This window comes from Malurus melanocephalus, unplaced genomic scaffold, assembly GCF_030028575.1.
Source record: "Malurus melanocephalus ecotype Western Australia unplaced genomic scaffold, MMel_1.1 scaffold_986, whole genome shotgun sequence".
NCBI classification, from domain to species: domain Eukaryota; kingdom Metazoa; phylum Chordata; class Aves; order Passeriformes; family Maluridae; genus Malurus; species Malurus melanocephalus.
In genome coordinates this window covers 28,385-42,244 of record NW_026624218.1, presented here as the reverse complement: position 1 = coordinate 42,244, position 13,860 = coordinate 28,385, and the positions used below count along the sequence as shown (strand labels likewise).

Here is a 13,860-nt window from a genome sequence, read left to right as displayed (position 1 = left end):
GGGAATGGGGAAAAAATTACTTCTTTCCTTTAATGCAGAGGAAATTTAGCTTCCTTCAAAAAAATTTCTAGTATTTCTAGTGATAAAACTTTTATGTCATTTTGCAGCACCTCTTCATGTTGATAGCCTTGGAGGAAGTCTGTTGATGTGAAGCAACATGGCTTTGGGACTCACAAAAGTGTTAAGCCTGCGTTTTCAGACGTGTGTTTGGGGTTCTTTTAAACACCTTTTTTAAGAAAAAAAATTAGCATTTTAAATTATTTGTGTATCACCGTAATATAATATTTAATCAAAATACTGTAACCATGCCCAGAGGATGAAATAGCAAAGCAGACCATCTGACAGACAGACTTATAAAGCTTCCCCTGAGGCTTTGAAGCTGTCTGCTACACTACAAGCAGAACAAATAACTGTATTAAAACATGAATTTATTACCCCACTGAGGCAGTACATTGGTTGCTAAGCACCAGTGCCACAGAATGGAAGATCACATACCAAATAAGATTTCATAAAATTTCACTTTTCATTACTCTGATAAAACTTATAAGAAAAACTACAAACACTGCATGCAATAAGGACAGGGGACAGGACACCTGGCTGATAAGAATCATTCTGCTGTTTAATATAGTGATATTTGACCTGTATAGGTTCCCAAATTTTCATACACTCAACTTCCCAATTTTTTTCATCTTTACTAATATCCCCTTTTTTTCCTTGTAATTTCAGAAGATAAAGAGTTGGACTTCAGCAGGCAATGAAATGTTTTCATTTTAATATCACAGGGAGAAAACCAAACATTTAAGTAGGACTGGTATACACCTGAAGCTAAAAACACTGAGCAATAAGGACTAAGTCAAAGAGCATTGTCTTCATTAATAAACCTACTATAATAAATGTCTGCTGCTTCAGAGTAAGGTTTTAGTTTCAGACTGAATTCATTTCCAGTGGAAAACTGGGCTATAACTGAAGGAGATATCTATGTCATGGATATCGTATTACACAGACATATCACCTCCTTACTGGATGTAGAGCTGCAGTCAGAAATACGGCTGAGGCAGATAATAGTGGAGAAGCTACACTGACACCTGCATCTTCAGTATTTCACCTGATGATGCCAGGGGTAATTATCAGATTATCAGAACACAGAGGAGCCATCTGGGTGTTGCAGAGCCTTGGAGACCAACCCGAGAGCACAAGGACACATCAACCTTTCACACAACTGTGCAATGACAGACTGCTGACAACATGCCATACCATGAGCAGGGCACTGCCAAGGCAGGAATGGTTAATTGGCAGGATCTAGAGCTAATTTAGTACCACAAATATGGTGATCTATCTTCAAGTGCAAACAATTTTCTAGACTGAAAATTAAAAAACATACCTCTTTTAAATCTATCAAGAGTGCACGTAGAAACCACATTTTCTAAATACATCAACACAGAGCTATCAAACCAATAAATATAATATAAACAGATATTAATTGTGCTTGTTATTCTTTGTGTTTTTTTCCCAAAAATTGGGTTACATATAGTACCTAAAGTGTAAAAAGATAAAAGGTGGGATTCTAGATATCAATTAATCTGCCACAACTGCAGCCAGAACACAGTTTTATCTGAAAGTATCCTAACATTGAGTAAGAAGCACAATTTTGAGCAAGTAAGGAATTTTTTTTTTCCCTTTTTCAAATTTCAGTATTAGAGATGAAAACCTGAAGCCACAATCCTACAGATTGGCAAAACAGAAAGCAAATTAAAACTTTCCAAAGATCACTTCCAAATTATTAACACATCTTTATGATTTCGAAAGGCCTGAGATGATGGTAGTGCTAATTTATTTTGCCTACCAGGTGTCTTGATAAAAGGAGGGCTCATAAGTACTTGGATCAAATTACAAAATCAGCATATATATACCTGTCTGGCCACCCTCAAACTTTATACTCTAATATCAGTGCAGTAGGAGGCAGCCAAGGACCCTACCCACTTACCTTACCTTAAAATGCATTTTTGTAGTCTGTATCAAGGTCCTTTAAGTTAGCCAGGTTTAATTGTCCTCTTCCAAGCAAAAATGTCACCACCAGAATAAAGATACAGGAAGGGAGTGTGGTTAGGGGGGTTTTTGTTTGTTTTGGGGAATTTTTTATATTTTGGTTTTTCGGGGGGGAATTTTTTCTTTTCTAGTTTGGTGTAGGAAGGGTTGGGTTGGTTTGGCATATATGTATGTGATTAAGGAAGAGATCAGAGGAGGTGCAAAGGAAACAAGGTAAAAATACATATTATACAGGTACCCTGCTAGCTGAAAGGGATTTAAARTTGGGATAGAGATACGTAATTTGATACTTTTTGTTCTAGAAGAAATTATCCTCGGCATTTGCTTTGTAACTAAACAGGTCTGYGTAATCATGGAACTTGCTATTTTTCAGTCCATATTCTAAACCAGAATTACCCACAAACGGTCTAATTCTTGGCTAACAGCTCAGATCAGAAGAGGTAAAAATGTAATTGNAAAAAAAAAAAAAAAAAAAAAAGAAAGAGAAAAATAACACCACAAAATTGCTAATGCTGACTTTACATAGATTTCAAATTACAAATAGCCAAAAATGCTATACATGAAGTAGTCCAAAGAAGCAAGAGTAAAAAATTTAAAAACTTGGCATTGCTTCTGTTTTAAAACAGAGAGAGCTATTTTGTGGTGATGTTTGCTACTTCTAATAACGTTTTATGGATAAAGTTTCTAACTAAGAGATAAAACGACAATAGACATACATTTTAAAAATAATCTATAATCTCACAGTCCCTACTAAAGGAACACTGCTGCTGATGCAACTTTCACTGTACTCAAAGGTAGTACAAGTCACCCAGGATACTTTTCAAACATGCAGACTAAAACATGCAAAAAATTTATCCATAACCCCCAACGTCCTGTTTTCTGGGAGAGGAAGAACTTACAGAGACTCGATACAATCCTACCATCTCTTTTCCCTTGTTCCCTCATTGCCTTTATTAACTCAGTATGTCCCTATACTCATTTTAAAGAGTTTGTTGCTACAGGCATTTTTGTCCGTATTTTATTGTCAACGAGAAAAATAAGATTTTGGTGATTAAATGTCACAGAAGCTCTGACTTCTGCACAACCTAATAAAATCAACAGCCTTAAAAACAATCCGTGTATGTGTTTGAAAGTATTACCATTCTGATCATAAAAAGGTACATATGTTCTACCTGCCATTTAAGAGCAGAGTACAAAAATTGTCCCTTCCCCCAAAAGCTTCTGGATAATTTTAACATAATTTCTGCATGCGCATTTTCAATTAGTTTCCTAGAAACTCAGGAATAAAATGTACATTGTTTTCTCTTTGTCCTGTGTGGACCACCCACAGCATCAAGAGATTCTTCTCTTTTCTAAGTGACATTCAAGGTTAGTGAGGCCAGAAATTCACCTCATGATATGAGGCCAGAAATTCACCTCATGATAACTGACTATCATGGGTTGAAATTCTTCTCCTTTTGTTCTCTTTCTTTTGGAATTTTTTCATYCCATTTGTTGCTGGGATACCTTGATGACTGAGCCGTCTTGTTAATGGCCGGGTGATTGAAGGGACAATGACACCTATGGCCACACCCTAAATAAGACAGCTTTTGTGTGGTGGGGTGGGGATTGGGGAGTGGGGTTTTTTTTCGCGGTTTGGGAGAGAGAAGGCGTTTTTTTCCTGCTTGCGGGGGAGTGGTTTGACTCTGCTGTGCCTGGCAGGAGGATTCCAGCTGGAGCAGGGGGAACTCTGCTCCATCCTGTCTCGCGTCCGCGGGATTCCTGCTTGTCTCTTTTTGAGGTCCTGGATTTTCTTGCTGTCCAGAAGAGCACCGGCGTTTTTCCGCTGTGAGTTTTGCAGAGAAACTTTTCTTCATCCACCTCTGCCATTTTGTATCGATCATCCCAGCCGCGGGAGATCTTGGCTAGCCGGGACCCGCACCACCACGTCCCCTGCAGTCTCCGAGGAGTCGTCGCGCTCTCCCTGCTCAGCCGAGAGGCAGCGGCGTCGCTGCCAACTAAACTGTAACCTCAACAAGAGGGAGACTGTTTCTATAAGGCTGTCACTAGGTTTGGACTGGGCTGTGTTGCTATTGTTATTGTTACTTGTTTCACCTTGTTATATATATATATATATTAGTACAAACTGTTATTCCCTTTTTCCCATATTCCTGCCTGAAAGCCCGTGATTTTTTTTTTTTTTCAAAGCTATAATAATTTGGAGGGAAGGGGGGTCATAGCCACCACTCCAAGGGGGGTCCCTGCCTTCATTAGCAAATACCTGTCTTTCAAACGGGGACACTGACCCATAAAGACAGCTACAAAATTGCAAACATGGGTTCCTTCCCTCCTCATACCTAATCTATATTGCCGCTGGAAAAAGAAATACATGCGTAGGTACAAAATATTGTTCAGTTCCTCCAGTAAATATGCCAAAAGGTGTTTGCTGCCCTCTATCTCAACTGGCTGTTTYCTCTGTAAATCTCATATACTTGTACTTTCCCCTTTTTAATACTGTAACTTTCTACATAGGTTAATGTTTAGAATTGCTCACTTAGGGAAAACGTGTACATAATTATTAAATCTTTACAATTTAAATAAAACTGAGCATAAGCCAGAAAATTCAAAATTAGACCTACTACCAAGAAAAAAGTCTCCCTTACAGCTCACGGTTTGTGTATGTTTCTGCTTCTTCAAAACAAGTTCTCCCAGGCTTGGAATCAGAGCTCACGCTCATTATCAGAATGGCTCTCTCCTGGGTAGGACTGAGAATGCCCTTCTATCGAATAGACTCAGACAATACTGTTAGAGGACTACAGTGCTGAAACTTAGATGACAACAGTCAAGATGCTCAAAAAATTGCTCACAACTTGGGAGTATCCAGAAGCTGCACCTGTTCCCTAATCGATTTGATTCTGATTGAGGACACATTTCCAGGTTTTCCTTCTTCTGCCACTACTATTGTATGCCCTGACTTCTGGGAGCAAAAGGTTTAGCTTGCTATTTAGCTGTGATTGACCAGGTGCAATGGGTACATAAGGTAAAGCTCACCAGGGGCTACAAGCACCCAGCACTTCATCAAAGCAGCACATTCAGTGTCTAACCATGACACTGGGAGGCTAATGTAAAGCACTCATGATTGAACACACAGGCACAGGTACAAACTTGCTGTGTGGCATTTAACAAACACAATCCATACTTGGTGAATACAACCACGAATGCATGCATTTTTACCATGGCACTGAGCCAGGTTTAAGCAGAAAGGCGTAATTCCTGAGGCAAATCTAAACGAAAGTAATTACACCAGAAACGTTCAACTCATTAGAACACCACTGAGCTGTGGTGTTTTTCCCACTTTGTGGCCAGTACCCGGACAACTGACCCTTGGGAGAAGCAGAGCCAGAGGGGAAAGAAACATGGCTTTCTAGCTAGTGAAAAACTGGAAAACTGAAGACTGCTGAAGCTGCATATATTTCTTATTCCTCAAAGTTTGCAGGTATCAAGTCCCCTTATCTCTGCATAAAAAACATTTAAGTATTAAACATATTAAACATTGACTAACTCTACCAAAAAGCATGAAATTTAACTGTTCTTTAATACTGATATTTTGAACAGGAAAATTGCCAGCTTCTGGAAAAACAATTTTACAGAGCTTCATTAATTAGGGAGCTAACTAATCACAAAGATGAAGAAAAGCCTCCATCTGTAAAATGCCTAATATTCTGAAACACAGTTGTTAGGCACTACGATAAGCTTGATACTCTCAATTGGTTCCTTAAATAAGTTTAAAACTTTAAAAATTAGCTTTTGGATTGGTATCATTTGGAAAGGTTTTGTAAAGTGGAAAGTAGCAAGCCTCCCAATACCCTGTAATTAAAAACCACCATGAAAACATCATGCTGTTCTTGATGTCGGTAATTGGCATGTAACCTCAGAATGAAAAATAAACGCTAACAAAAACTATGCAAAGCCTGTGAAAACTTTCTCACCTTTTGCCTCTTAAAGAGATCCCTTGTCAAACAGGGAGAATGTGCTGGTTTTATCTGGGATTGAGTTAGTTTTCTTCATACAAGTTAGAATGGGGCCATGTTTTGGATTTATGCCAGAGACAGTCACAGGGTTGTTTCAGCCATTGCTGAGCAGAGCTCACACAGAGTCAAGGCCTTTTCTGCCCCTCACACGCCCCACCAGAGAGGGGCTGGGGGTGCACAAGGAGCTGGGACAGGGCACAGCCAGGACAGCTGACAACAGGGATGTTTCAGACATAAGGTGCATGCTCAGCATATAAAGCTGAGGGAAGAAGCAGGAAGGGATAGATATTCAGTGATGATATTTACCTTTCCAAGTAGCCAAACTGCACGATAGAGCCAGGCTCTCCTGGACACAGCTGAACACCTGCCTGCCCATCAGTGAATTTCTCTGTTTGCATACACAGCTTTTGCTTTACTAGCTACCTTTATCTCAGTCTCTTGAGTCTTCCCCTTCCCTGTCCTGGGAGGGAGTGAGAAAGCAGCTGTGTAGGGCTGAGTTGCTGGCTGAGGTTAAACCACAACAGGGAAGAATGGAACAACACAGCATATTTTCTGTGCTACTACACAGTATAAATCTTATACAACTGAAGGACTGAAGACAACCTTTCTCTGGTAAAYGAACCTCTCTGTTAAATTGAAGGCTCTCCACAGTTCCTGTAAATATTAAAAGGTTTCTCTCTTTTTTTTATTTACTTATTTATTAAAGAAGACTTTACATTTTTCATTGTTCTAGAGAGGCATTCTCAAATATAGGCTCCTAAATATTACTGCAGACTTCAAGCAGATAGATAAAAGTAATGGGGATTTTAGTGGCAATTCCAATAAAGACATTACAGATTTAATATTAAAATATAACATTTACTATGCCAGTGTCAGGGATTTCAGCAAGACATCTTATGATTCCTCATTTTTGGAAAGATAAAACATTGATAAATTTGTCTTAAGACGCTGTATTTCTGTCATATGTGATCTGCTCCAGTGGTTTAAATCTCCCCATGAAAATATTTTCAGGAAACAACAGCTATTTAAACATATTGATGCCCAATTCAGTTCCACTCCACCGACATCACAGGAACCTACAGGAGATCAATATCTCTGAGAAGATAGCAGAGGCCAATCTTGCTTTCCTTATTTCAGGATCAAAGAGAAAAGCAACAAGGAGCTGTGAGAACTACAGGAAACAGCAGTATTAGCTACTTGAAATTGTAAAGGGAGAACTAAATTGGAACAAACTTCTTTTGTCTGGGAAGTATCTGCTGGGGGGAGGGGGAGCGAAGGTCAAGACCACACGGGCTTCATGCTGCTGCCATCCAGCAGAGCGAAGAGAAAAGCATCAGGCTGGCTCATCTGCAAATATGAGCAATGTATGTGCAAGCACATTCGTCTCAGCATTTTCAGGATTCTGTACAGCCTTAACAAAATTAAGCCCCAGCTGACTACTGCAGAATGAGGGATGCTAGGGATAAACGGCGTCCCAGCTGGCAATGGAGCCCCCAATCTCTTCAGCGTAATTCTTGAAACACTGAAGGTTACCCAGCCCACAGAGGCAATATTTAACACCTCAGTGCACTTAAATAGAACAGACAAAATTAACCTGCAAGAGGTTGAGTCATGTTTTGAAGCTGTAAGTTGTTTATTACTTCTAACTAGAATAAAAGCAGTGTCTACAAAAAGATATTTACTAAATATTTGGCTCCAAATATTAGGTCTGTCCTGCAAGAGAGTAGCTACTAGCCTAACAGTCTAAACACTGAAAATACTGTATTTAAAAGACATGGAGACAATACTGAACCATGCCCACCCAAAAGAGAACTTACAAAACAATAGGTTACTGAACAGTTGTGTCAAGACATCAAGACCTCTGCGTAAATTCAGCATGGTAAAATTCCTTAGATGGTGGGAAATAAGCAGAAAATAAACCATTGATTTAGATTTTAAATAATGATGAAACACTATTGCAAAATAGCATAACTTGTAAATGGAGAAGAGATGAACAAATAAGCAACACTGAATACTACATCACTAAGGCTTTAGTGCTCCTCAGAAGACAAGGATAAAACTGCAAATTTAAATCAAGAGTAGCACTTCATTTTGACTTTGCTTTTCAAAGTACAGTAGTTCTAAAAGTAGCAACTTCAAAGACTAAACAATGCGGAAAGTGGCCTACTTGAAGTTTAGTGTTCTCAAAAATCAGTAGCTTTATCTAATACCCAGCAGCATATCATCCAAAACTAAGACTTTCCAAGACCATAAAAGAAAGTAGAGGTTTATAAAACCTGGTTTGGTGGTTGACCATGTCATCCATCGAGGCCCCACGTTTACATTACCTTAAATAAAATATAGGCCTCAATAAAATGTTATAATAGCATAGGAGGCTAGGTAATGCATACTGCCATCCAATTTGTGGTTCATTTTAAGCTATAGGTACCAATAACTAATTCCACATGTGAGACAGACCTCCTGGAGGGAGATTTTAATCAAATAAGTGATGGGAAAAGATATATTTCCTTATTTTAGTATAACAAACCCCCTGTACTAACAATATGTTGATCTGGTAAAATGTTACTCTATTGCAGCAGTGGAACATTTGTAGAATATACATCTGGTTTAGTTTCTGTAAGGCAGTTTGTATACACAAGYCACAGAGCAATAAATACTTTATCATGACCATTATATTAAAAATGAGSTTTAAATGCCTTTGCCCCACCTTTTTAACTGCTCATGTTATTCAGATCTATTCAAGCTTTAAAAAAAAACAAAAAAACTACACAGCAACCAAGCAAACAAAAGAAAACCTAAAAACCCACAGGATGACAAAAGAGCAGCACAGTAGGGCTTGTATTAGCTTTGTACTATTAATTGGACAGAAGATTGTTTATTAGTGCTTCTGCACTCCAGCTAAATACTGCAAGTACAAAACAATTAAGCCTCTGTATTTGCATATTTTCTATAACAACAAACTTGATCACAACTCTCTCCCATATTTAAGCTCCCCCCTTGCAGTCCTACAGCCGTTGCACAAGTCCAGTGGCTGACAGGTACAATCATCTGATACCTGACAATTCAATCACTCTGCATACCTGCTATGCAACTTACACTGGAAATGATTCAAGGTCTAGAATGCTGAAAACTAAAATGAAAGTGTAACTTACTTCCAAAAGGAATGCTTTGCCCCAGTAAAACACCACATTTTAAATTACTCTCATTTCAGACAGTTCACTTATGACCGCAGTAAATAGAATTCCACCAAAATCTTCTGACTTAAAGACAGTGAATACATTCTTGTCAGCCACTCAGAATAAAATAGAGCTAACTAAATGAAATGGAGTCCAGACTGAACTTTTCCAGCCAGAGTGAGAGCATCACAGGCAGATGGGAATACAAAACTTGACAAAAAGAAAAAAATCAGCAGCCAAGTTCTACTGAATAACCAATACACAGATGACAGAGAAAAGAGCTGGATCATTTAATAAGTGGCTGCCACATAAATTTTTAAGATGCCTCAAGAATAGCTTCTAAATAAGGGGTACCATTCATCTACTCTGCTGGTGGTCCAGCTTTGCAGCTACCTTGTTTAGAAGACCTGCCAGTCTACTCAAATTGCACTGGGATGTTTTCAAGTGCTTGRTGTGACAAATCTGGATGCACATGATAACTAGTCTTGTGTAGTAGCCATTATTTTATAATTTTGAATATTTGATCCAAAGGTAAGAACACAATGGAAAAAAATAGGCTTGTTCCCCCAATACCATGTGCTACCATCAGCTGGAGCATTTTTCAAGTTGCTTGTACCAGTTCATACTTTATTGACCATTCTGAAGACTGTCAGTAGTTTTAGTACTTTTCATATAAATAATCATGTCTCAGTTTCTTCAGTGGCATATTCTGAAAAACTTCATAGAAGTTGAAAGCCACAGACTGGAAGCATACCAGTCCAGGTCCTTAACCACCCACTCCTCCAAATTTGTCTCTCTCCATTCCTTATTTCTGTACCCACACTCCACCTTTCCTCTCACTGTTTGTCAGTACAGCTATTTGTAGGGCAATGACAAAGACTGAATATAACTGAACTGATTMAGGTTTAAAATAACTCCTAAAAGATAAATCTGGGATATCTGGGGTGAAGCGGGGGTGTGGTATGTAAAGATTATTTTTTTACCTGCATTTCATCTCAGTTTGCAGCATCACCCAAGAAATAGCAGTATCAGCTCAACTGCACAGGGCTGAGCTAAAGTTTAGGCAGACTGAAAGGGATAGCACCTTTCTACTGTTCCACTACAAAGCATTCAGTCATTGTTTACTTAGGTAGTACAGACTTGAGCTAACCAAACTTCAAATTACTTTCCTTTCTTCCTTGGCTCCATTCTACACTTATGCCCTCCAATGCACTACAAAAGACCATAACTTCTTCCTCAACTGACCTTTTTATGTCTTTTTTTTTTCTTTTTCTCCTGAAGTTGCCCTCTCCCAGTATTACACTGGGAAACACAAAGAACAAATTCCAGAACAGGTACATGGACACAATTCTTTCTAATTGCCAGCAGTGCTTGCCTGAATATATGTGCAAGAAACAGGCAGCCTACTAATTTGGAGAATTAGGAAATGCATTTCTGGCTAAATAATCAAAATATTCATATTTTCATTCAATGTGTCTCCAGCTAAAATCCAATCTCCACAAAGGTCTGTAGTCTACAAAGTGCAGAATCATTATTTCTACTAYTACAGATGAAAAAATAGATTTTGATAGACACTGGCTTTCTGTGCAAGAGAACTCTGATACTGGGTGCAAAAAAACTCACAAGGAAGATTGATGCCTGATGATTTTTGCTTTTCCTTTTACGCTTTCTGTACCCTCTATGCATCCACCTGTACACTTTAGCCCACATGCTTGTAATTTCTGAAGCCTCATATTCCAGCTTAGTTTAGGAGTTCTGCTTGGCAGAGAGACCAAACATCCTGAGGAAGGAGTCAGAAGACACTCCAGCCTTGGGTGAAGCCTTCTCTCTGGAACATCTTGTGTAGACTGGCCTCTGGCCTCATCTGGTGGGGGGGATTCATTAGAATAGGGAGACATTACTGCATTTGTAAAGTTTCTTATTGGGGAATCCTAGATAGATATGCTAATTCCTGAAACCTATAAAACTTGTATCCATGCTATACACGGCTGTGCATTCTGCCCTCAAGTTGTGCACCTGGGATCCCAAATACCGACGTAAAACCCTTTTTATGCCCTTAACCATGTCTGTGTCATTATTAAAAACTGGCCTTTCAAGGCAACAGATATCCAAATTTAGAGCTCCACACCTAGGAAAAGAGACCTTGTTCAAAAGGTTAGGATGTCGAAACTTGGATTTCACCAGTGTTACTTAGGTCTCTTCTGGACCAATTTTACTTTGACCCTTGCGTGGAAAACGAGGAAAAAGGTGGGAACAAGCTTTTTCCAATTAAAAGTCCATCAGAAACATCTGCAAAGATTTTGGATTTGAGCAATGAGTGTTCAGTAATAGAATACTTTCTAGATGTTCAGAATTTTCTGTCATATGAATGTTTTTACCACTGTTTAATTCCACGGGATATGGTAACAGTTGAGTTATTACATAAACTCCTTGAAGTACTTGAAAAAATCGCATGTTGTGTCTTTCAGTATAAAGCCTGCTGCTATAGATGCACTTTTACACAAAAAAAAAAACCCAACAACTTAAACAGTTGATTGTTCTCAGCATTAGGTGCATAATGTACCATACAGTATTTGGCTATTGACATTCAGAGGTCTTATATACATAAAAAAACCCAACTATGCRTGAGTGCATATACACAATTACTCATTCCTTTTCTGTTTTGTCAGAAAAGAGCATGATAACTAAGTCAACACCTCAGAGTAGTTTAAGAGGAAACTACTAGTCACTAGGTAATTTAGTTTTTTTACTTCACTACTTTCCTTTTATACCACAGCCATATACTCTATACAAACAGAAATCATCACTGCTTTATTGAAAGCAATAATTTCTTTTCAATCGATTTGGAAGAGAAATCAAAATTTTCAAATCAAAGTGTTTGAGATAAACAAGAAAAGCAATAAAACAAAATAGGTTTTGCAAACTATGTCTCACTGAAAAATGTGACAACACATCTGTCCATATGAAACACCGTCCTTTTGATAAGAGTATTTTTCTGAAAGATAGCCATTTTCACTGAGAAAATTACATATCCTCAGCTTACTCATTCATACAGCAACTGCTGTAAATGACTCCTGATTTTGACTAGGGGTTTTCAGTATCGCTAAAATACACACAGTTTTGTGAGTGGGAAGCTAAAGGATTTGGTGAGCTTGTTTGTTTGTTTATTTCACTTGCCTGTTCTTGGGTGGGCAAGAAGTCAAAAAATAGGAAATACTTACTTTATTAAGACAATAATACATTTAGGTCATAGCTCCTAGTAGAGGAAGAAAAAATACATGCCAAAGGCATGCACAGAAGTCCTATGCATCTCTGTTAAACTAGAACAATAAGGGTTTTATCTTTGTTTCAGGGAGCAAAGCTGATATCAGCTGCCACACTTCCACGCCTCACCAAACTAAGCTGAGTTTGCAAGATACAAGAGGATAAGAGCATGAATGAATTCTTTGCAGAAGGCAGTCAGATATCCAGTGCTCCGCTCACATATCCAGTGCTTGACAGTAAATAGAATGAGGGAGCTGCTGGAAGTAAGGAAAGTAGTTGATAAAACCCATCCCCAGCATTGAGTAATAGCAATGGCTAATAATACATTGCTTAAACAAAATTTAAAAAGACAATACTAAAGCTCTCAAAGTGTTGTTTCAGCATTAAACATCTGTGCTTATTTTTGGGAGTTGACTACTAAGAATTATTGTACATTCAAAAACTCATTTAGCATCTGTTTAACAGAGAATGGTGCCTCACAAATAGCTTACAGCAAAGCAGACTCACCTTATATAAAGCAGAAATGATCTGATGCATTTTCAGTCGATGAAATACAAAGATATCGTACACAGCTGAAATGGCCAGAACAGTCACTCCTTGCTCCTTCCACAGCATGCTGCATCCTGCACACAGCCCTGCTCCCAAGATCCAGCCCCAAGCACTTGGTGAGGAACCTCTGGTAGAGCAGTGCTTCACGTAACACATCAGGGAAAGCAGAAAGAAGAGGCAGGCTCCAATATCTGCCCTCCCTACGACCCCCGCTACAGCTTCTGTGTGGATGGGATGGGACGCAAACAGCAGGCCTGCTATCAAGGTCCAGTACCCATCACCAAACAGGATCCTGGAGAAGTTTGTGAAAAGGCCTGTGACTGCAGCATGTAATAGGACGTTTACAAGGTGGTAGCCCCATGGGTCCATTCCCCCGAGAGCATGGTTAATGCGGAAGGACAGTGTGCAGAGAGGTCTGTAGGACTTGTGGCTCCCGCTGTGAGTAAGCAGCGTCCCCCAAAAGTCGTTGTAGAAGATATGGGTCCATGGCGTCTCAGGCAAAAGGTCCTGGTTTGTCTTGATAGCTCGACTACAAAAGACAAGTAAGAACTTCATTTTAACACAAGAAAATGGGTACAAATGAAAGGCTGTGAAAATGCAATCACACTGCTACAAGAAAATATGGCATTGCTTTGGTGCTGCTTCTATTCAAGTTTGAATTTTAACAGGAGGTGTTAAAAAACTACATATCTATTGACTTCCTTCTAGATCAAAATTTCCCTATCAATTGGCTTTTAAAACATTGGAAACAGAAATTATGCTGTTTCTGTTAAATTAAAACACTCTTCAGTGACATTCTTCTGAATCTGACCCAG

The 13,860-nt window shown here is 38.8% G+C and overlaps 1 protein-coding gene across 1 annotated transcript in view; it reads right to left on the bottom strand.

The window, feature by feature from the left end:
• TMTC2 (transmembrane O-mannosyltransferase targeting cadherins 2) overlaps window positions 1-13,615 on the bottom strand; it is a gene marked incomplete at its 3' end in the record, with an annotated part of 95,636 nt that extends 82,021 nt beyond the window's left edge. The window contains exon 1 of the mRNA XM_057386542.1: window positions 13,004-13,615. Within this exon, the coding sequence (XP_057242525.1) occupies window positions 13,004-13,600 (597 nt within the window). The remainder of the gene's footprint in view (window positions 1-13,003) is intronic.
• Between the last annotated feature and the right edge of the window lie 245 nt (window positions 13,616-13,860).